We start from the raw sequence: 22,227 nt of genomic DNA on the forward strand, positions 1-22,227 counted from the left end.
CCTCTCCATTTTATCCTCACAACAAACCCTCCAAGCTACATTAGGCTGAGAATCAGAGACCAGTGGATTTAAAAGACAAAGTGGAGGCTAGTACCAGCCAGGCATGCGAACCATTACACCACACTACTAAACCACACAAACACACAGGGCAAAGAGGAGTACAATGCACTCTGAATGACAAGTGACCTATTTCCAAACTACTAAGCTGTGGAACAGTTCTTTCTACTTTCTTTCCCAGGTTGCCATCATCCAGTACAAAATGGCGTTATAGGTGAATTCAGAGCCGAAGAACACACTGTGACAGCTTTTCATACCAGCATTTTCCGCCTTCAGCAATGAATCTGAGCCTGGCATTGCAATGGCTTTGTTTCCCCAGTGTAGCTCCAGTGGCTAGAAGTGGGGTGAAGTCAGGTTATCACTCCCGGTCAAGCACTCTTCACATGCAGATGGAGCTAATTTCTATTCCTGGGTCACAGGCACTGCTAGGACCTCCGGGGAGAGAAACGCACATCGGGCCGAGCAGCCACTCATGGCAGCTGTTTCTCTGAGGTGGAAGCCATTAGCTGAGGGAGAAAAGGGGTGGGTGGGACAGTGGGCAGGGAGGGGACTGGAAAGGAGAGTCATAATCCACTGCCATGCATACTAATAAGTTAATGAGAGGGGCTCGGGGACCTATCTAGCAGAATGCACACAGACACTCTGGAGGAACCAGCAGGGAAAACTCCTCTGGTTGGACCTCTGCCTTGCCTGGCATATACCGACAGAGTATAGGATGGACAGAGAGCACCAGTCTTGCAGCCCTTGTCCAAACACAGGGCAATTCAACATAACTAATCTCTCTTTCTGTCTCTTTCACTCATCTGTCTGGACACAATCCCTCATTCATTCCAGGAACCAAAATAAAATGGTGGGTGAGAGCTCACAAAATATTATGGAAAAGGCAAAGCAGGATTCTACAACAAGAACACTTCTGACCATCACTCTCCTGAATCTGGAAATGTACAGGGTGCAAAGGCAGCTACTTTACAGTCCTTTTTTCCTGGAAGTACCTCATATAGCACGTGCTTGCTGCTGTGAAGATTACAGCAGTGAAACTGGGTGAGGAAAATGGGGGCTTACCGCTCACAGTGCTGACACTGGATTAAGAGATCATCCTCCACATACTTCACCTGGCAGATGGGACAGGTGACAAGACTGGCACAGGGAGCACAGTGGGTGTAATTGTTCTGCCATTCACAGTGGAAGCCAGGTGAAACCGACCCACACTGCACACAGCACACACACCTGTGAGAAAGAGAGGGGACAGGATCAGTGCTGACTCTGCATTGAATCTACCCCTTGCCCCGCAACAATCTCAAAAAAAGTAGATATCCCAAGACTGAGACGGCAGCCCTGGAGTTCTCTTACTTCCATTCAGAGTTCTGTGTGTACATGCACACATGTGGAAACTATATTAACACAAAAGCATAATTTGTACATTGTCTTAAGAAATAGGATGGTTCTGTAAACTGTCAGGAATTAAGCCTCAGAAGACGCATGTCAGTCTTTTAGAAAAGGGAAAAATGTACAAAATATGGGTAGCCATCAAATGAGCAATGCTTAGGAGAAAGGGAGGGCTAGGATAAGGAGACATGATCTGCTAGGGAATCACAGAGAATCAGGCGGAGATGCCCAAAAGGCTGGATTTAGCATCCAGCTCTGAAGTCCTGCATCCCAATAGCTAACAAATGCAAATACGTGGGCACAGCCACCTTGTACAAAAATATTTACTCATGTGTGTTACTGGAAAATATAATAAGCAGTTTCTATTATTATAAAAGCATTTAAAGTATCTGGAATACTGGAACAATACTGTGATTGGACCTCTATGATAAAACAAAATCTATGTTCCAATATATACATCTGTTTTGCCAATTGTTAAGAATATTCAAGCATTATGAATTGTTAAATACATTCTCTAAGTTCATAATCAAAGAACAATGTCTCCTCATGCCTCTATTTGATAACTACAGGAAACACAACTTTGGCAAAATACCAGAAATTAAATGAAGTTCCAATGTGTCATCTATTGGAAAGTAGTAAATTGGAAGAATTAGGCCTTTCTTAGGCCAGACCAGGGATGTATAGAAATTTAGTTTCAGTTTGCAAATCACACTAAAATGTCCTATTCCCAAGCAGGAACTATTTACCTACAATCTCTGCAAATTCTTGAACTTGTATTTTCATCTGCAAAATGTACACTTTATTATCATGCACCTTGCAAACTGTGCAAAGTAAAGCAGTGCCTGTTTAACAGTGCTCACTTTTTAAATATTTCCATGTTCGTACCTGAATGGGGGAAAGTGTGCTCTTTTAAAAATGCCCAACCTTAACTGCTGCATTTTAAAGTAGCAATCTTTAAAGTATGCATTTTTAAAATTGCGTATTTTCACACTTTACTCAACGCGGGAAAACAGTGTACTTTTGATAAAATGCACCTTCCCTATTTGCATGAGCTGGAAAAAAAACAAGTCACGAAAGAAAGAATGGAAGTGAGCTGAACTGAGTTTTCATTTAAAGTTCAGAGATTTTCAGTGAGCTTGAGCTTCCCTGGTTCTCCCTTCCCCAGCCCTAAACTCCAGGTTGGCCCAAAGCACAGAAGTCCCGCCTTTCCAGCCCTCTGCGGAAGCCCCGGGCTCTCACCATTTACACTTCCAGCCACCCTTGGGCACCGTGTTGAGAGGAGGGTCCAGGCAATACGTGTGGTAGCTGATATCACAGTCATCACAGAGCAACAGGCGGGAGGGGTCAGACGCTTTGCCACAGACCTCGCACACGATGCATTCCACACAGCGCCAGCCCTTTAGCAGCATCACCTTGGTGATCTTTTAAAAGTGAAGAAGGCACATAGATGGATTAAGGCGACCCAGTATCTCTGGAAGTCCGGATCGGAGGACACTGCCTGGAGAGGTGTGTTGAGAACCAACACAGCTTTTCCTGGGATGCAAGGTGTATGGATCCCCCAAGGTCTGATTCCTTTCCAATGGGTCCCCCAGATATCACTGGCCTACAACTCTCACCACCCCCAGTCTACATGGCCACTGGTCAGGGAAAATGGGAGCTATACGCCAACAGTATCTGGGGATCCAAGGCTGAGAAGCATCGTTCCATACTCTGTGGAGTGGCTGCCTCCCCTACATGGGCCATCCATTGCACATGGATGATCCCACTCAGGCCTGCTATCTGGGACAGACTGCAAGGGACAAGGCCAAATGATGCAGTCTGTGTGTTGGTCTGGGACTCAGGAGATCTGGGTTCTTGTCTCCATTTGGCCACGAACTTCACTGTCATGAAGTCACAGACTCAGCCTAACCTACTTCAAGGTTGTTGCAAGGATAAAATGGGGAGCATGAGGGATATCAATGTAAATAAAATTAAACAATTATCTCTCAAAGAAATGTGGGTCATTTCCTAGTCATGTCAGAGGAAATAAATCTTGTGAGATCCTTGCTGTTCACATCCCAGGGGCCTAAGGGAGGGTTTTAGAAGTCAGACCATGCTGGAGGTGACTTCAGTACATTTCTCAGCCTCAGCCCCATTCACATTCCTATATCCCTATTGCTATTCTCTAAATGTTACCCAAGTACCTAAAAGCAGGGGAAGAGCATCTTAACGGGGCTTGTGGACTCATTTGGCAATCTGAGATACTCTCCCGTGCAGCACCTCAAATGGCTGCCATGGGAAGGTGCTAAAGGACTAGCAAACTGCCCGAAGACTGGCTACAAGGGCAAGATGGGGCCTGAGCCCCAACACACTAAGTGATTCTTTGAATCCACGGCAGAACCCTATTTCACAGCAACCCCCAAGGCCAGGGAGCACTGGCATCCATCAGCACCATGCTGCCTACCCCTGCCCTAACACATCAACAAAGGGACAATTCCAGCAAACACACTTTGTGAAGCTAGAACAGTTTTCCAAAACCAGGCATTTCTATTCTATTGCCAGTGAAAGCAGACCAAAATTGGCCCCGAATTATGTATCCTTGGGGTGCCTTGTTGCAGAATCTGAGCTGAGAAGTGCAGAGTTCACAAACCTGAGGGCAGGGCAGGCCTTACCTTGCTGTTGACACAGTAAGGATGGTAGCACTGTGAACACTGTGAACATGCCAGGAGATGGCCCTCGGCGCCTCGGCCAAAGCTGCCGCATACTACACACATGTCCTGTCAGTGGGGAGAGGAGGATCAGGATCAGGAGGGGCCGCCCAGAGCACAGGAAGATCCCCCCTTTCCCACTGCATGAACAGCCTGCTTCCTCTGCAAGCTCTTGGATGGGGCAGGCAACCTGCAGCCCGATAAAGGGGCAACAACGACTCCAAGCATCCCAAGCTTATGGGGAGGAATTCTCTAATTTGTAGTCTAAAACACCTGGTCCTCTATTCTTGGTCTAGGCATTTTACAGCCAAAACAAGGATGCCAGACAATTAAAAACATTGTATAATGCTGTCTTAAGTGATTAAATAACATTAATCAATTCACAAGTATTAATCAATTCACAAGTCTTTAACTGAAGCTCCTGAACAGGATTATTTCTCAGAAATATGGAATTACAACTATAAATGAAAGCTACCATTTTTCATTAGAGTGGGAAAGAAGAGCATTTCCATGAAAACAAAGCTTTATCAACAGATTTATAAAGTTATGCATCAGGTAAAGAAAACGGAGAAGTTTTTCTTTTACTCTCAGGGTCATTCTTTGAATCTGAATGGTGAGAGATTCAGGGCAGTTAAAAGGAAGTCCTTCACTCAGCATGTACTTCGGAATTCACTTCCACAAGATGTACTGATGGACACAAGTTTCCATTGCTTTAAAATGGGATTTTCAGACCCATTCATGGAGGAGAGGACTATAAATGGTGCTAGTCCCGATGGTTTGATATTAACACCCTTCAGCCTCACAATATCAGTTGCTAGGGAATATGAGTGGGAGAGGGCCATTCTCTTCCTGCTCTGACCAAGTACAGCTCTTAGTTTAAAAGATGTACCAACACTGACATCAACTGGGCACTATTATTTTAAATGAATTTTAACCTTCCTTTGTTTTTATATTTGTATTGCATTTTAGCATTTGTTCTATGCACTGCATTTTATCATCTTCACTATGATGTAAACCACTCAGAGAGCTTCAGCTATGGGGTGCTATAGAAATGTAATCAATAAATAATAAATATCAGCTGCAGTTGCCTACAACACTTATTAGAAAGAATTAGCCTTTCACCCAGAAAGGCAAACTGTTCAAACCCACCTCTGCAGCCCTGCCTGACAAGAAGCAAAGATTTGAGATTCATAGCTCCTCCCCACCCCCAGAGCAACAGTAATCAGAGCAAATCTTTGTTTACACCAATTTTATCAGTGCAATCAGAAATCGACTGAAGTCTGCAGCCCTAACGTGTCATGTTTGTTTGTTTTTAAAAATTACATATCCACCTGCATCAGCACAAACTTGTCTGTGTTGGAGAAGAGCACCACTGTATTTTGCATTGTGTCGTCATCATCATCGTCATCCTCCTTGCTCGGGGAGCTGTCGATATCCGCAAGCTTAGAGGAGAGAGAACATAAAAGCACAGGGTAAGCCAGCTCTTCCTGGTGCTCAGAATACTACCTTAAGATTCTAGAGGGAAAGTACTTGCATTCAGGCACACGACTCTCTCTCTCTCTCTTACTTCCATCATGTACGGAGTCATTGCTCCTACTACAGGGGAGAAGGCCTACATTCCGCTTTCCAGCTTTCACATGGCCAGTTTTCACATCACATATCTACACCCACACACTCCCCTGGCTCCCTGCCCCTTCTTGTATGCTTCCACAGGTAGGGTAGGGTAGCCAAAGAAAACTAGAATTCCTACCCTTTAAATAGCACAAAGGAAGGCAGAGACCAGTCCAGCTTCCTCTGTGTTTCAGGAAAAGGAAAGGCAACACCTGTTGAATGATGCCCTGCTCTGAAGCACTTAGAGGAGAAGAAGCCCCGTCGTGGACGGAGCAGGCTATGACTGTGTGAGAGAGGCACCTGGAATATCCATTTAAATGGAGGAAAAACAGGTGGGCAAGGGGGGCTTCAAGCGCTATCTCTAAGACTATAGGACCAGTCAAGGGCCACCAAGGGAGAGCTGGGATAGCGTAGCAAAGGCTTATTCTCCATTTGTAAGCCCAGGCACATGGCCTTAAGCCTAATAACTCACTGCTGCTCCTTTAGCTGGCCAAGGAAACACTCAGGCTGATTTCCAACACACACACACACACCTCCAAAGATGCCCTGCCCATCAACGCTGCCCTTACCGCCAATGTCTCAATGGAAGAAGTGGTGGATTTCAATCGTGACCGGCCCCGCCCCCGGCCTGTGTGGGACCCTCCCCGGGGCCGTCTCCTCCCAGGAAAACTGCTGCTGCGACCCTACAGCCGGAAGGAAAAAGAGTGGGAGATGGAAATTATGCGTATAGATATACTGGGGGATGTGCATATTCTCCATTTCGCCACCCTTCCTCCAGGACTCCCACACCCTGTAGGTCAGGGGCCACCCAGTGGGAGAAGGCACCGGGAAGGACCCGCCAGAGCTGGTCAGAGGCAGGAGACAGCTTACCTGTTTGACACGGGAGCGGGCTGGGGAGCTGCGCCGCCGACCCTTCTCACACTCGCCTTTCACATCAAATGGTAGAGAGTCATCCATGTCACCCAGGGGCAGAGAGGCTCCGTCTTCCCTCTGCAGGCTGACGTCCGTGGAAGTCAGGCCAGCCATCTCCAGAGAAAGTGAGCCCCCACCTTCGTGGTAGGGGGAGGCAAACGGGAGCTCGGAGCCTGGGAAGCTGCTGGCACTGGCATCGCCCTGGCTCAGGTTGGAGATTTCATTCACAATATCTGACTTAACCAAGTGGTGGGGCCTCAAGGGTGGTGGGGCCGGTCCTGCTTCCTCATCTCCGCCTGGCCCTCCCTCTAGAGGATTGGCAGTCCCATAGGCCTCCATTGGGGTGGGTGTGCTGCCCAGCAATTCTGCCTCTACAGGTGAGGGGGAGCGCTTGGGTTCACTGGCAAAATTGAGGCAAGACTCGCTGGGCTCTGGCCCAACTGTGGCCTGTCGCTCTTCTGGGGCCTCCTCCTCACTTAGCTGTGGGGAAAATCTCTCCTCAAGCTCCATCTTGGGTGCTGCTGCCTCCTCTTCCTCCTCCTCCTCCTCCTCCTGGCTGGGCTGGACTCTGTTGCTAACCGGACTGTCGAGGACTAGTGCCTCCATCCCTGTGTCCATGGGCTCCTCACCAGGCTCTCCCTCCTCAGCAGCTTCAGGGGAACCAGCCTTGAGAGAGCCAGGCAGAGGGCTCATGGGAGAGGACTGGGTAGAGGGAGCTGACTCACTATGGCTTTCTAGAGGTTCTGGCTCTATGGGAAGCAACTCAAAGGTGGAATGCTCTTTGGCACCGAGCGATGATTCCTCTGGGTGGGCAGGTGACACTGGATCTGCGGGGTGGATAAGAGAAATCAGAGGTGAGGGATGACTAAGCCATGGATAAGGAAGCTACCATTCCCAAACACACAAAAAGGGTGAAGAATGGCATTCTTCTAATCAGAGACAGATAAAATTCTGCACTAACTCAGGGTGCAGAAACCCTTCCAGCCTGTAGTGGAAATTCCATTTTGAAGCTGTTCTTTGCGGAGCAGGACAAATGTAAAACAGAGCAGATCAGCATCCTTTAGCTTAAAGCTCTCACCACTGCTAACTACCACTTAAGAGAAGCATGTCAAGCTTCTAGAATGGGAGAAAATTGCACAAAAGGTGGGAAGCCACCAAATGACCAATGGTTGGGGGAAAGCGGGAGGCACTGAGAGAAGTCTGGCTTGGCCTTCTACAGAACCCCACGGGAGGGCCAGACTGGGACACTCCAGGCCTGACATGTGCACTGCCACACTAACCCATGAAACCTTTTCGGTTTGGTTTGTTGCGGGATTCTTGATGTAATCACTGAGTTGCACTTAAAAAGGAGATGAACTCAGAGAAAGAAAGAACACATTCAACTGGGACCTCAGAGCTGACTTTCTAACATCAGGCTAAAAAGAGTGCATGGCCTGTGATCTGCTCTGGAACTGAAGACGACTAAAGCTAAAGGCATCCGGCTGGCCATTGCTGGAAAGGGAATGCTGGATGAGATGGGACTTTGGTCTGACCCAGCAAGGCAATTCTTACATTCTGAGAACTGTGCCAAGTAAATGAAACAAAATGACAGATTTGCACTCTGTATGCAGGACTTGTGGGAGAATTTCGTGCTGCCCTGGGTATGTCCTTTGACTCACCTGGTGGTACTGGAGGAGGGGGTGGGGGAGAGGGGGCCTTTTCTGGTTCCAATGGTGTCTCCACTTCCATTAGCTCCTGCCCTGTGGGAGCCTCTGGATCCACACTGGACACCTCTAGAGGCTTGTCTGCATCTGGAACAGGAAAGCAGAATGGGGAAGTCTGCTTAAATGGCCTGCAAGTGGCTCAAAACAACTGTATCCCCCAAGGCGATAAATGATAAATGCCAACCCTGCTCCACCAGGCTGCCAGCAAAGTCCGTGTTCCCGCCTTCTGCCACCCGCCCCACCTCCACCCATGCATGGCCAAAGTGAATATGGAGCGGGGAAAGTGCTGTTGCTTCACTCTTGACTGCTCATACATGGGCACAACTTGGAGTGCACCAAAGAAAACAAAGCAAAAACAAAAGCCTTTGCCAAGTCAAAGTGCCACTAATGCTTATTTGAGCTTTTTGCTGAGGTTATCCATTTCACATTCCTGTGACATTCTGATTGGATGCCTGGCGGCTGCCATAAAAACAATTTAACACTCATGTTCAAAAGCAGAGTAGTGGTTAGATTGCTGGACTGGGACTTGGGAGATCCTAGTTCTAGTTGCCCCTTGGCTAGGAAGCTCACTGGGTGGCTTTGAGCCAATCACTGACTTTCAGCCTAAGCTACCTCACAGGGTTGTTGTGAGGACAAAACGGAGAGGAGGGAGATTAGGTAAGCCACCTTGGATTCCTTGCAGGAAAGAGGTGGGATAGAAGAATAATGCATACATTTTCACAGGCTGAGCCATGGTCATAACAGATACACCCCGGCAATCATTTGTCTTGAAGAAGTGGCAAGCAGGGAGAGAATGACTCACCAGCAGGCTCCTCACCGCACGCCAAGGGCATCTGCTCCTCTTGGTGCACACTGGCAGGGCTGCCATGGCTTTCTTGCAGCCCCTCATTGGCAACAGACGTTTCCTCCGGAGGCTGGATGGGGGATGCCGGCTTGTCTGCGGTGGAGATGCTGTTTGGTGGGGGACCGTGCCTGAGGTGGTGATGGGAGAAAGAAACCCTACTGAGTCCTCCCTTTCAGCATTTCCATAGTGCTTGTGCTGCTTCAACACACTCTGAAGATATTTTCTGTCATCCTTGTGATACCCCTGCAAGGAATGCACTCTTATTTTCCCCACTTTGCATGGGGACATGGGGATGGTGGCAAGGTCAGATAGAGGGGAATGAGAAAGTGCCATGTGGCAGGCGCAGTGGTTGAACCAAGGACCTCTTCTTGAGGATGTGGCCCCTGAGCCACTGCAGGAACTCTCAACAGTTATAGTAGGAAGCTTCTTGGAATCCTTCTGTCATCGAGCAAAGCTGTGCCTAACAGTAGCAGTGAGGTTTTCAGATTTTCTGTTGTGGTTGTCTGCCCACAAGTCATTTCCAACTTATGGTGGCCCATAAGGAATGAAAGCCTTCCATATGTCCTGCCCATGACAGCCCTGCTCAGCCTTGCAAATTCAAGACCACAGCTTCCTTTACAGAGTCCATCCATCCCATATTTGATCTATGAATATGGGTCTAATTTGGCATCTCACTGAAAGGAGTGAAAGCACAAAAACATTCACCCTACTGAAAACACTTGGCGCTGGGACTAAAATCTGGACTTAACATGAATGATCTTTTGAGCTCAGATGGCAGAAGAACATTCAGCAATGGGAACTTCTCCTGTGTACCATTGGAGACAAAACTTGTAGGAGCTTCATGTATCCACTGGAGGGACTTCCCTCTCCATTTAGAAGCACTATACTGTACAGCTGCAGTTTTGCCTCTGTTCACAGGTCACCAGAAAATGCTCTTGCAGCCCTGACCATGAACAAAACCACAAACCTATCCTCCAAAGCTGATAACAAATTCCCAGGCTTACATTCACATTCGAAAGATATACACTTTTAAAATTAGCACTTTAGTAGCCTTCCGGCTATTGGGCAGAAAAATGTATTTAATAAATACACATCCTCCTGCCCTAGTCAATGCATGGAAAGTGCATACTTTTCAAAAATGCTTAGAGAGGTGTGTACCTTATTTCAAGCAGCTGAAAAAAATAGGCTGCCAATGTGAAAGGGAGTAGGTGAAACAGAACTTTGAATGGAGAATTTCAGCAAGCTCAAGAACCCCCAATCACTCCATTCTTAGTTAAGGAAACAAACGCCCCAGAACTGTGAAAATATCAAAAGACGAGTTGCAGCAAAAGCTCGTTCTCCAGAAAGATCCTAGACCACCGCGCCAGCCTAGAGCAGTCTGGATGTCGTGCTCCATCTGAGCAGAAGGAACCTTCCTAGGAATTCAAGGGTTTCGTTTTTGCTCAAACTGCAAGGAAGTGGATATCCACTGACACTGCAGCTAAACAGCAATGACACAAGCACACTGGGAGGGGCTCTCAAGTGCACAAGTTGCAGTTGTCTTTGCCTGAAAGAAACACTGCCCTAGGCAAAGGTGTAGGTTTTCGGATGTCTTATAAAAAAATGAGAGAAAGGACTGCCTAAGTCCTGATGCCTTTCAAAGGTCCACTGATGAAGCAACCTACAGAAAGGTCTCTGCAGTAGCTGCTCCCGATAGAACAGGTTAGAACTTTTAAAGGAAAGGCAACACCATGGAGACTGGTGGATAATCACAGTCACTCCATCCCTGATCCATCCATCTACTTGAGAGTTGATTGGGGAGTCACTTCACCTAGTTTTCCCTCTTTAAAAGACAAACATAAGGAATCCGAGTGAGTGCCTTGTGCTTATTTATGCACTTCAAGCATGCTGCTCCTCTTCTTTGGCATGAAAACTGTTGGCTAAAATCAACTCCCAAGAGCCGTGAAAGAAAGAAACTTCTGCCTGTATGGTCGTGTATGGGCAGCTATGCCAATCCACCTGTGGATTGGGAACTGTTCCGCTGCACCATTTGCTAGTAAATCAGGACAGGTGCTTCTGACAAGAGAAGGAACAATCTCAAAAGACTGACAAACTAATGGCAAAAGTCCATGTAAATGAGAGGTAAAATATGTTGATTGGAAATCATCTTGGAAGGCTCTCCACTGTAGGAGAACATAAGAAGATTCCTTCTCCAGCTCATTACCCCCAAACTATTCAGCGCTAGTGTTACCTAGCCCAGGGGTCCAGCATCTGTAACCAGCAAAGGAGAGAGACTGTTTTGATGGGGAATGTTTACTGACAGAATCCTTTCTCATGAAAACCCAGAAAGTCTCTGGGTTGTTGGGAAAATAGTCTGTCTGCACTGTTTGGAAGGTATGACTATCACAGGGATCATAGCTACTAATGTGATAAGGCCCAAAGGACAGAATTCACACAAGTTATCTTGCATCGTAGCACCTGGAGAAGGATCCTCATGTCCTGGCTTATTACATTTTATTTTTAGTCTGCTCAAAAAAGAATTCTGTGAAAAGACTGCATGATAATGGAAAATAAAGGCATAGTATGCAATAAAGATCAGGAGATAAAAATACAGTATAAAGTATGTAAAAACGGTCATTTCAATACTCTACAGACACTTAAAACATTTCAGATCTAAAAATCAAGAACCTAAAAGGTCTGGGCACAGTGGGGATTATCCTTGCTGGTACCAAAAATATAACAATATGAGTGCCAGTCACATCTCCTGGGGGAATGCTCTCCCCGGGTTCCAAACTCTTGCAGCCACCTGCCTGATTTTCTCTGTGTTCCCCTGCTTGATAAAGTCTTAGAGATGGGCTAAGGGCCTAAACAGGTACATATGAGACGAGACGGTCACCAGCCTGAAGTTTTCTTCCTGAGGGAGACCCTCCCTTCCCCTAGTTATACTAAGCTGCCACACTAGCTGCAGAGAGAACACCCTTTACTGTTAGATCCCAGCAACAAAGCTAATCCAACAGTGAGTCTGTGGATTCACTGTAGCTGTAAAAGGGCCATGAGGACACTGTGACACATGCTGGGCACCAATGGGATACACCATGAACTAGAATTTGCAGTCACATCCCTAGACAAACTGAGGATACCTGCGTTGTGTTGGCAGGGTGAGCATGTGAAGATAACCTTTTGTCCACCAATGAGGAAAGCGCTTATGTGGAATGTAAGAGCTGTGCTGCATCAGACCAAAAGCCTATCTAGTCCAACATCCTGTTCCTACAGTTGCCAAAGAGCTGCCAATGGGAAGTCCCAAGATCAACAACCCACACTGCCAATTAAAGGGTCAGTGAGTGGTGGCAGGAAAAACTCTTGCCCAAGACCCTGGAGGGCCACTGATGATGACAATAGACATAATGGGTCAGATGCACCTGACACAGTATAACCGAACCTCCTATGTTCATCATCATTTGTTCTGGATCCATCAGCCCAAATTTAGACTCACAACCAAATAAGCATTGGAAGGATTGAAAAAAATGGTTCATTGCAGAACACTTAGCAAGTCAACCTTCAGAAATCCCCATTCTATCTTAAGTATCTCTAGGAGCTAGCTTTCTGTCGCTCATTTGTTCGTTCATTCCTGCCTTCTTTCTTTCGCTCCCACCATTTTTTTGAAAGTGCAAATAAGTATTTCAACCCATCCTCACTGCTACATTGTAAAGGAATCATGACTATGAAGAACCCATTTAGCTGAGGCCAAGGGATAGAAACTGCTTCCTTAACTACAGACACTCACTCCAGGCTGTGTAGTGCGGCCTCAGTGTTGTTTGTACTCTTGCAACGCTGCTCTCGGCATCCTTCACACAGAGAGTAGTTCTCGTACCATTGGCTGCTAGGGTCCAGTGCAGACGAGCGGAAGCCACAGACAGAACACACACGGCAGCTCTGGAGGAAGGGAGAGATTCAGCTATTCAGAAAAGAAAAGGCAATGCAGGGTCTTTCTAGCAGAGCCAGATTTTTATGGTTTGCCCCAAGATTTTGGTCAACAAACCAGAAATGGATGATATGTTGGGGGAGGGAAAAGAAAACTGAGGAAGCACTGAAAAATGAATGCAGCTTTCTGCCTGAAGAGGAAGTGGGGTTCTTCTCTTTTGGGGGAAACCTATTTTGACTCCTTGGGTTGGGAAAATTTAGCAATGGGATGTGGAGCTTTTCCTTATGTAGGCACATCTGGTAGTATTTTGTACTAGAACAAAGGTAGAGAATTATTAGCCCTCCAGATGTTTTGGCCTCCACTGGCTAAAGTGGCTAGGACTGACTGACTGAAGGCATCCAAAGTACCACAAGTTGCCCAGCTATACTTGTGAAGAATTCATGTCAAATTAAATTAACAAGGATGGTCATTTTTTAATTTAAGTGCAAAATACTACCAGATGTGTCACCATAAGGGAAAGCCCCATGCCCCCATCACTGGGTTAGTTTAACTCAGTCAATTGGAACAGGCTTCCCCAAATAAAATGGGAATGTTTAGATAAGAATGATTATATAAATTAAGAACATACTTAAATTTTTGCAGAATTTACATTTGCACCCACCACCCCAAGGAACAGAGCTAAAGTAGAAAGAGAGATACGGGTAACTGATGGATTCCTTGAGCAAGAACACAGGATAGCCAACATGAGATCCAGAAGCCTGTACACCACAGTCACATACACACCACATATGTAGTCAGAATGATTTCTAACATCCCTACACACCAATTAAATGAGAAAAGCTTGCTTATGTGCGAGTTTCAAAATCCTGTCCCAAAATGTTTGCACAAGGTCACTGGGATGCCTGTGGGAGGAGAGGGCTAACAACTCACGGTATGCCTGGTCATCTGTCAGGCTCAACGTGGGTTGTTCACACCACAATGACTCCAACATGGCTTATTTTCAGGGTATGCTAAAACTGTGTGCAAACACAACCACTCTTTCCAAAGCCAGAGGAGAGACTGAACAGTATTTTCACAGGCTGGAAGCAAGCTTTTGGCTACCAGTGCTTCCTTCTTCTGCACCTTGTCTATTGGAATCAGAGTAGAGTATACAAAATTAGCAAAGAAGCACATTCCCTTAATCTGCAGAATTCAGGATTTGTGGTAGGAGCCACAACTTGGGTTACCTTAGCAGTTTTGAGCTTTTCAGCCTAAATTTGCACACAGGCAGGGCTTACTTTGCACTTCCAGGAGTCTGTGGGGAGGCTCTCGATGGCTGGCTTCAAGCAGTAGGTATGGTAGCATTTTTCACAAGCTTCACACACCAGCATCCTGCTGTCCTCACCAGACAGCCTGCAAGAGAGAGACACCGTTGGACTCCTAGCCAATCAATGCACCCTTTGCCCTCAGAATCTTCTGAGATACTCAACATAACCACCTCCTTCCTCACTTCCAAGGGGACCAAAATCTCACCTGCAAGTCTGGCAAACTTTGCACTCATGACATTGCCAGCCTGAGCGTTTGCGTGGTGTCACCGTGATCTCCAGACAGGCCCCGTGGTAGTGCAGGCCACAACTAGTGCAGAAGAGCAGGTCGCGCAACTCCCCTGGGGTATCGCACACCATGCAGCGTGAGTCTTCTGTGGGAAGAAGGGCACGGTGTGACCAAAGCCCCTAACTCACCCCTCAGTTGCCTTGCGCCCTCCACCCACAGGCAGACCCAGACAGGCAAGTGTACAGGACCTCCTTTTTCTGCTCTCTCAGGCCAAGGAATTAAACTGGCAGTCTCAACAGCCTGCTGCACCACCCACTAGATATCACTTCCACTTAGGTCCACGCTATTCAGAAGACCCTTGGAACAGACTAGCCCCATTCTAGTCCCAGCAAGCCACAAGTAAAATCTTGCCTCACTGATTGTCCCTGGCATCCCAGCAACACTTACCCATCTGTACAGCTTGGTCTAGGTGTTCTGGACACAGAAGCTTCAAGCTCTTCATGGACTGGAAGCAGCCACTAGCTGCTGCACAGGGGAAGTGATAGTAGCGCTGGCACCCCTCTGCATGGCACGGAATGGTAGCACCCCGCCTGTTACAGTGTTCACATTTCTGAAAGAATCGAGAAAAGGATCACAGGTCAAAAGAGGATCTCTTCCTGCGGATCTACACGTCAGAAATGCTGAATAGTCAGTGAGGAGATGCAGCTTCTGCAGGGGTTGGACATAGGCACACAGACAGATGCAGAGGAACAGAATCAAAGAACAACTTAATCTGCTCTGGCAATGACCTTCAGTATCTAGGCAGCAGCAAAGCCACCCAGTCATCCTCTGTATTATAGAGAAGGGTCTACGAAGCTGAAAAACACATCGGCATGGCGAGCTGTTTGCAACAGCTATCCATTTAAACAGAAGTCTCCAAACAGTTCCATTATCTGATCTCCAGGTTGTACCAAATGGGAGCAAGTATAATGTAGACATACAACCTAATAATCTTGCAGACCATTCCTGGGCTCTTTACTGTTCCCAGGGGTGTCATTTTCAAGCCTTTATTCATTGCAAAAGGGAATCTAATCCCCTATTGGCAAAGTCTGGAGAGCATGATATACGAAAAACAAAGTTAAGAAACCCACATTGTCGGAATGAATGCTACAGTTGGGAAAACTGGATTCATCTACTTCACATGCGTACATTACAACAAAATCTGGTTTAAATAGTGGAGGGAGACTTTGCATGTTTACAACAAATTTGTTGCCGAGTGGGTGGGGCTCTGGTCCTTGCAGAAAAGGTTGGAAATGCCAACAGGAGGAACTGGTAGCTGTGCTACATAAGGCTCCTTGCTTGCATTGATCACTGGATCTCCAGCATTCATTCTCAAACGGCCACCTCTTCAGTCAACTTGGCTAACATTGTTTGATCACTGCAATTTCAACTGAACTTGGTAGACTCCATCAACAAGCATTAGGAAATGAGGAATTTACTCTGATCTTCTTCCCAGTCAACAGTGGGGGAGATCCATGGGTCTTTCAGAAATCAAATCAAAGTCCTTATTTCCAACATAATCAGGGCCTGTATCAGGACATACTTAGGAATTAGTAATCCCATGGCATAGTGATGGTAGGTGGGATTTTTCAAGTTCTGAGGCTATCCTTTATGTTCCATAATGCAAGTGTTTCAAAAAGCCTAGTCCAGAATTGTGCTCTGGACCAGTCTTCCCCACTTGGTGCTCTCCAGATTTTTGGACTGCAGCGCCCATCAGATCCAGCCAGCGTGGCTGTGACCAGAAAGGCTGGCAGATGGAATATGAAGCATCTGGAGAGCACGAAAATGGGGAAGGCTGCTCTGTGTCGAACTGTACAAGTTCACCCCACAACAGTTAGGAAGGGCTCCACCTCCCTCTCCCTGTACAGCCGATCATGACAGACCTGTGCAATCCCTGAGATGACCGCTTTGTTCACATGGCTCAACCATGATCCTTCCGCGCGCAAGACTCCAGCTGACCACACCACACACCAGTGATGAGCCCAAAAGTGCCCTGAAAGAAAAGCAAGAGGAAATGGTAACAAGGGAAGCAAAGGAAAATTTAGGCAGGGCACGAAGCATGCAACTGGCAAGGGGAACAGCTGCTTTAAGAGTAGCTGGGAGACCAGGGATTTGGGAGGTGCAGTGACTGAGGAGGAAGAACAGCATCATTCCAGGAGCTACTGCTGGATCTCTGGGAGATTTGTGGAAGGTCCACCAGCGCTTCTGACTCCCAACTGTTTAATAACAGTAACAGAACACCCACCCCAACACACTCACTTTTCCAAAGGATGCTGCTGAAATAAACAAAGTTTGGAGAAAGCTCTGAAGTGGATGCTTGTGTAAAAGGTTGGAGAGTTCAGTTGTGGGACTCAGTGGGAAACCTCCTGGGGCTGAGCATGTGCTCGGAGTGAACACTTGTTTACAAGCACACTCCTGGACCACTGTTGTGTTGTGAGTCCAACTGGGAGATGTGCTTGGGGGTCCTTGTTTTCTTTCTTCTTAAAGAGTAAATCCCACAGACTTATCTGCCCTGCCCTCCCCTAGATTTACTCTAACCCAAGCCTTAGCATGATGGAATTTGGCATGAACAGCAAAACAAGAACCTAGCCAGCTTCGAGGACGTTCTAGCCTCTGGTTTCTATATTTACTTATTCAGTCGACCACTCAATATACTTCTTTCCATGTGCATATATAAAAGGTATATTTACGCAGCTTGCAAAAGCAAAAAAGCAAAATGCGTCATAATAAATGCCAATAATGCTGCATATGAAATTCAGAGAAGGCATAGAACAGACATAGGGAAGTCTTGGCTGAGACACAAGGGAGTTGTGGATCAGGACGGAAGGACCACAGCAAACGTGCCAAGCCCAGTTCCCCTGTGCTTACCACTCACCTGTTGGCTCAAACACCTCTTGGGCTGACACACCCTCTGCAAAGCCAATCAGGGTCAGGTCATCACCTCCAGCCTCTGCTGTGCCAGGCTGCTTCCCTTCCTGTTGGTCAGAAAGCTCTTCTGCCCAGCCAGGAGCAGGATCAAAACGTAAGAGCTCTCGCTGCCCATGCAAACTCCACTTGCTGCAGTTACAGAATGCACAGCGTTTGGGTGGGGAGCTGGGGGTGGGCAGGGAGAAGAAAGAGCTTGTCATTGCACAGATCACGAGCATCTCTGAAATCTGCAAGTTGGACACACGCAAAACCCCACAATCCCTTTTCACGAGCAACCATTATGGTCTTGGTGTTAAGGGGGATCCCCTAGATCCCTGTGGCACCTCAGCTCATTGACCTTCTCATGTTCTTTGTTCAGCCATGCTATGCTCTGCCAGACATGGCTAGGAAGCTGGGTGCAGGCATGATGCCTCGCCACCACAAAGCTGAGAACTTTCGTTCCTGCACTAAGTGGCTTTGAGGCGTTCACACAGGCTAAGATACCTAACAGGTACAGAGCAAGACAGGAACTCAGTGGACGCCTTTGGGAAGACTGCAAGCAACAGTCCAATTAAAAACAACAAATCCTTTTAAAACTTCCAGAGGACCAAATCAAAGTTATGAGCGAACTTCCTCTCAATGCCACTTCAGGCCGTATTTCTTCCATAAGTCACACTCTTCAGTGTCACCACCACCTTTGTATAGCAGACAACCATACCGACTCAGCTGACGCAACACGAGTTGCTCTGGGCGCTGAGAAAAAGCATTAGGCACAATGTGTGGATGGGTGCAAAGATGCCCGTCCTTGTGCTGGAACAGCCCTGCTCATCATGGGGGAGTTCTACAAGGTAGCAAGTCTAAAGGCAGGACCCGCCTTATCCTTTTCTCTCCATGCAGTGCTTACAAAACAAAATGTACTGTGCAGCTATTCTTCTCAATAGTTTATTCTTAATAGCGAATCAGGTAATAGTAATACTTAATAATTCAATGCAAAGAATAGTTGTATAATAATGCATTAATAATTGATGATCCAATAATAATTTATTATTAATAATAGTATGATGGTGACTACAACCATGATAGGAATTACAGGATGAGGCCTAGCAAAGAGCCAGCTGACTGAATCCAGGGTAGTCAGAGGAGGCCAGCAGATGCATGATCCAAGTGGCTGGACTGTGCCTCTCCCGTTAGCTTTCTGCCCAAACCCATACATATAGGGGTTTGGAGGGCACTACACCAAAAGGGCACTGCGCCAGCTTGATACTCCACACAGTTACCCACACGCAATTTCCACTTCGCATCCGGATCAGGGCTATAGAAGATGTCTGATTGCTGTGCTGCAATCCAGCACAGGACCGTTTTCACACAAGACCCCTGAAGACTTGATACAAGTGACATGCATCCCTGGCTCCAAGGCTTTTTTAAATACAGGCAGTAGCCTCTGCCCCAGCTTTCTGCAGAAAAGGCCAGGATGGCCTCCTATTCTTATTCTGCTACCCTCTGCTTTCAGATCCAGATTGCAATTGCAGTCAAACCCTAGCTTTCTCCACCATGATTCCCTCTGCACCATTTTTTCAACCTGTGTCCTTGCAAGTCTCCTTAATCAGCATCAAGAAAAACAGCAAGTTAAAATTCTCCCTCAAGGCAAGGCGAAAAACAAAAAAGTCAAGGCTGCTCAGCAACTGAAATGTTATTGTAGGGACACGAAGACTACAAACAGGGAAAGAGCAAGAATATTTCATCGCTGCAACCAAAGGGAGAGACAGCTAAAAACAGAATAATAAACTGGAAGTGAAGGAGGACTTTTCCTGTGTCTCTTATGCACTACCATCCAATGGAACCTGAGGTGAAGAGCTTTTGCTCCTGAAGCATCTGGCGGTGCCTCCTCAGAGAGACCTGCTTTCCAGCTTCATAATCATAGAGCAGAATCTCTTCCCATCAGAGTCCTCCCACCTGGAGTTTTTGATTCCCTCCTCCCACCTCTCCAGAATAAGCTTAAATATTTCTCGCCTGGAAGTTTGGGATGGTTCTTCTGTAGCTTCCTCCTCATTCACTGTCTCATTCGCAGGGTCCTCTTCTGGTGGTTTCAGAGGATCGGCTTCCACACTCCCCGGCTCTTCTGAGGATGCGATTCCATCTGCTGCTGCAAGAGGGTACCTGTCAGGATCTGGGTGTGGCAACTGGCAACAGGGCCCATAATTCATGCCATGTTCCCTGCCCTTTCTGAGGAGCTCACCAAGTGGTAATACTGTTCCGTTATAATGCACATGGGACTGTTGCCCAAAAGGAGCAGCATGTGTTTAATTTCCCAGTCAATAACCACTATCCTGACAGGATTATGACAAGCATTTCCCCGCCTGCTACCAGTGCAACCAGTGACAGGAAGCAGAGGTAGAGCTACCTGCATTGGAAAGACATCAGGACATAGGTCCAGTTAAGCTACATGTCAGAGAAGGATCCTGACTCACACGGCAATCCCATGTTCTTGTAACCTCTAGCTCAGGGGTGGGCAACTTCAAGAGATCTGGAGATCACTTTTCACCCTTGAAAATATCCCCCTGCCATCTCCACTCCTGCAGTCACACAGCATAATTATATGGCAAAGCACTACAGATACTTAAAAAGGACAAATCTAGCTTATGTCTAAGATAAACTTGTCCCTTTGAAGCTGCCACCATGAAGGATGGGAGTACCCAGCAGTGGGACAGCAGGCACCATACCAGAGATGGGACACCTGTGTGCCCCCACTCTAGTTTCTTTCTAAACTGCAGAGGAGGAAGAAACTAAGCAGTGATTATGCTAATGATTTAATTCTCAAAAGCAGAGAAGAACACTTCAGATAGGAAACCAGTGTAAAAGCAGAAGTGGAGTAAAATATTACTCTACCAGTATATTCATTCTTTTGTGTCCCTGTGTGTTATCCTGGATTACTGGTCATGCTGACCAGGGATGATGAGAATTACACTCCAAGACATCCGGAGGACACTGCTCTGGGAATACTACTTCATGGCCTGCACCATGTTCTGCATCTCTCTCACTCATGTGCACACACACACACACAACATTTGCGGGAGTTTCATGTGCAATGCTGCCTAGAAATGAAGACAATGAGGCCAGAGGTTTTGTTTCTCGTGTTCCTATTATACTGCATGGAAACTCCTGCAGCCACATTGCTCCTTTCAAAAATCATGATGGAGAATATACTGTATAGCTTCTATCTAGAAGAAACTGGGCAGTGAATTTAAGAGTCCAAATAGCTACTAGTCATTATTTTCAAACAATTAGAATACCCAAACCTTTCCTAAGTGACAGTTTCCTGAGAGAATATCCCTTACCCAAAACGATGTCCTTAATCCTAGCCCAAAAGCTGAATTTGGGGTAAAGCAAACTGAACTCTAGTAGCACACGATGAAGGACCACTTAGACAAGAGCCAGGACCAGGTTTTCGCCAGGTCTTGCACATAGGCCTTGCAAGGGCATGGTCTCTCCCTCTGTGCTATCTTTTTAGCTTTACAGTCTAAAACACAAGTTGGTTATACCCTATAACTTAAGAACATGTATCACCGGCTTTCAAATACCTTATCCCACCTATTTGATTATGCCGCAAAAGGCATCCCCTCTTGTCAACTGCATTCTCTGGAATAAAACTTACCTGGCAGTGGAAACAGGCAAACCCGTCTTTTTCAAAAATACAAAGAAAGCAAGCCAGGATATGACAGAGACAGGGCCAGTCTTACCATTGGGCAGAGTGAGGCAGGCACTGTGCAGCAGGGACTGGTAGTCAGAGCTATGTGCCCGATGCCCCCTCATATACCCTGCAGCAGTCCAGTACAGAAGAATGATGCCCGTGTGTGTGTGTGTGTGTGTGTGCGCGCGCGCGCATGTGTCCACGCGCATTGGGGGGGGAGGAGGAGCACAAGTGGTTTTGTCCCTTGTCTCAGACTACAAAATGACTTGGCTAACCTTGAGCTACAGCAAGAATATACAAGCAGTTTATACATTTTTGTAAACGGAGCTAGCTGCTCACTAGTATGTAGCTGCCTAGGATTGCTTATCATCTACTACAGTGACCAAAGCAGGTGCACCTACCTGGTGTGCCACAGTCTTTGTCCTCACCAGGTGGTTTCTGATCATCCATCCTGTCTACAATAGACCTAGAAAAGAAAGAAATAGCTCATTACTATTGCCTGGATTACACATAACACTAACCCATGGTTTATTTAATCCATTATATGGTCTGTTTTCTCAATCCCTGGGTTGTTTCCCTCCTTTCTGCTCATCCCTTCCCCTCTATCCCAAATGCATTTGTTAAGTTGTAGTACTGGCATGCAGAACAGCATCTATCTGTCTGTCTGTCTGTCTGTCTGTCTGTCTCTTTTGAATGTCACCTCTGCTGCCTGTGAAGCCCATTGAAAAACTCATGGTTCTGGGTTTACACATAACAACAAGCTATATTTTAAATAAGCCACAGTTCACAACCCCAGAACCATGGATTCCTTTTCTGCATTGTCTGTGGTTAACATACCAAGGTGAGTGCAGTTGGTTTTGCACAACACAGCCTTCTAGAACTGAATCACTCATGCCATGATAGCATTACATGCAAACCTCTCCCTCCATTTGGGATCCAAATATTTTAATTTAAGCATC

General features: G+C 46.7%; 1 protein-coding gene across 15 annotated transcripts in view; it reads right to left on the reverse strand.

Annotated features, from left to right (window-relative positions):
* The window catches only part of KMT2D (lysine methyltransferase 2D), a 94,395-nt gene that overhangs the window by 54,534 nt on the left and 17,634 nt on the right, over window positions 1-22,227 (reverse strand). For 12 of the 15 annotated variants that reach the window (XM_044449473.1, XM_044449474.1, XM_044449472.1 and 9 more), the window contains 16 exons: window positions 21,670-21,734; window positions 19,591-19,723; window positions 17,549-17,766; window positions 16,557-16,666; window positions 15,082-15,244; window positions 14,614-14,779; window positions 14,379-14,493; window positions 12,964-13,112; window positions 9,159-9,328; window positions 8,312-8,443; window positions 6,612-7,480; window positions 6,311-6,424; window positions 5,462-5,572; window positions 4,095-4,199; window positions 2,683-2,864; window positions 1,120-1,284 (listed from right to left, as the gene is read on the reverse strand). In XM_044449473.1, coding sequence (XP_044305408.1) covers window positions 1,120-1,284; window positions 2,683-2,864; window positions 4,095-4,199; window positions 5,462-5,572; window positions 6,311-6,424; window positions 6,612-7,480; window positions 8,312-8,443; window positions 9,159-9,328; window positions 12,964-13,112; window positions 14,379-14,493; window positions 14,614-14,779; window positions 15,082-15,244; window positions 16,557-16,666; window positions 17,549-17,766; window positions 19,591-19,723; window positions 21,670-21,718 — 2,951 coding nt within the window. In that variant the 5' untranslated portion in view covers window positions 21,719-21,734. The remainder of the gene's footprint in view (window positions 1-1,119; window positions 1,285-2,682; window positions 2,865-4,094; window positions 4,200-5,461; window positions 5,573-6,310; window positions 6,425-6,611; window positions 7,481-8,311; window positions 8,444-9,158; window positions 9,329-12,963; window positions 13,113-14,378; window positions 14,494-14,613; window positions 14,780-15,081; window positions 15,245-16,556; window positions 16,667-17,548; window positions 17,767-19,590; window positions 19,724-21,669; window positions 21,735-22,227) is intronic. The other 3 variants (XM_044449479.1, XM_044449478.1, XM_044449481.1) reach the window with 2 other exon arrangements.

This window comes from Varanus komodoensis, unplaced genomic scaffold (genome assembly GCF_004798865.1).
Source record: "Varanus komodoensis strain SLA01 unplaced genomic scaffold, ASM479886v1 scaffold59_1, whole genome shotgun sequence".
Taxonomy (NCBI): Eukaryota; Metazoa; Chordata; class Lepidosauria; order Squamata; family Varanidae; genus Varanus; species Varanus komodoensis.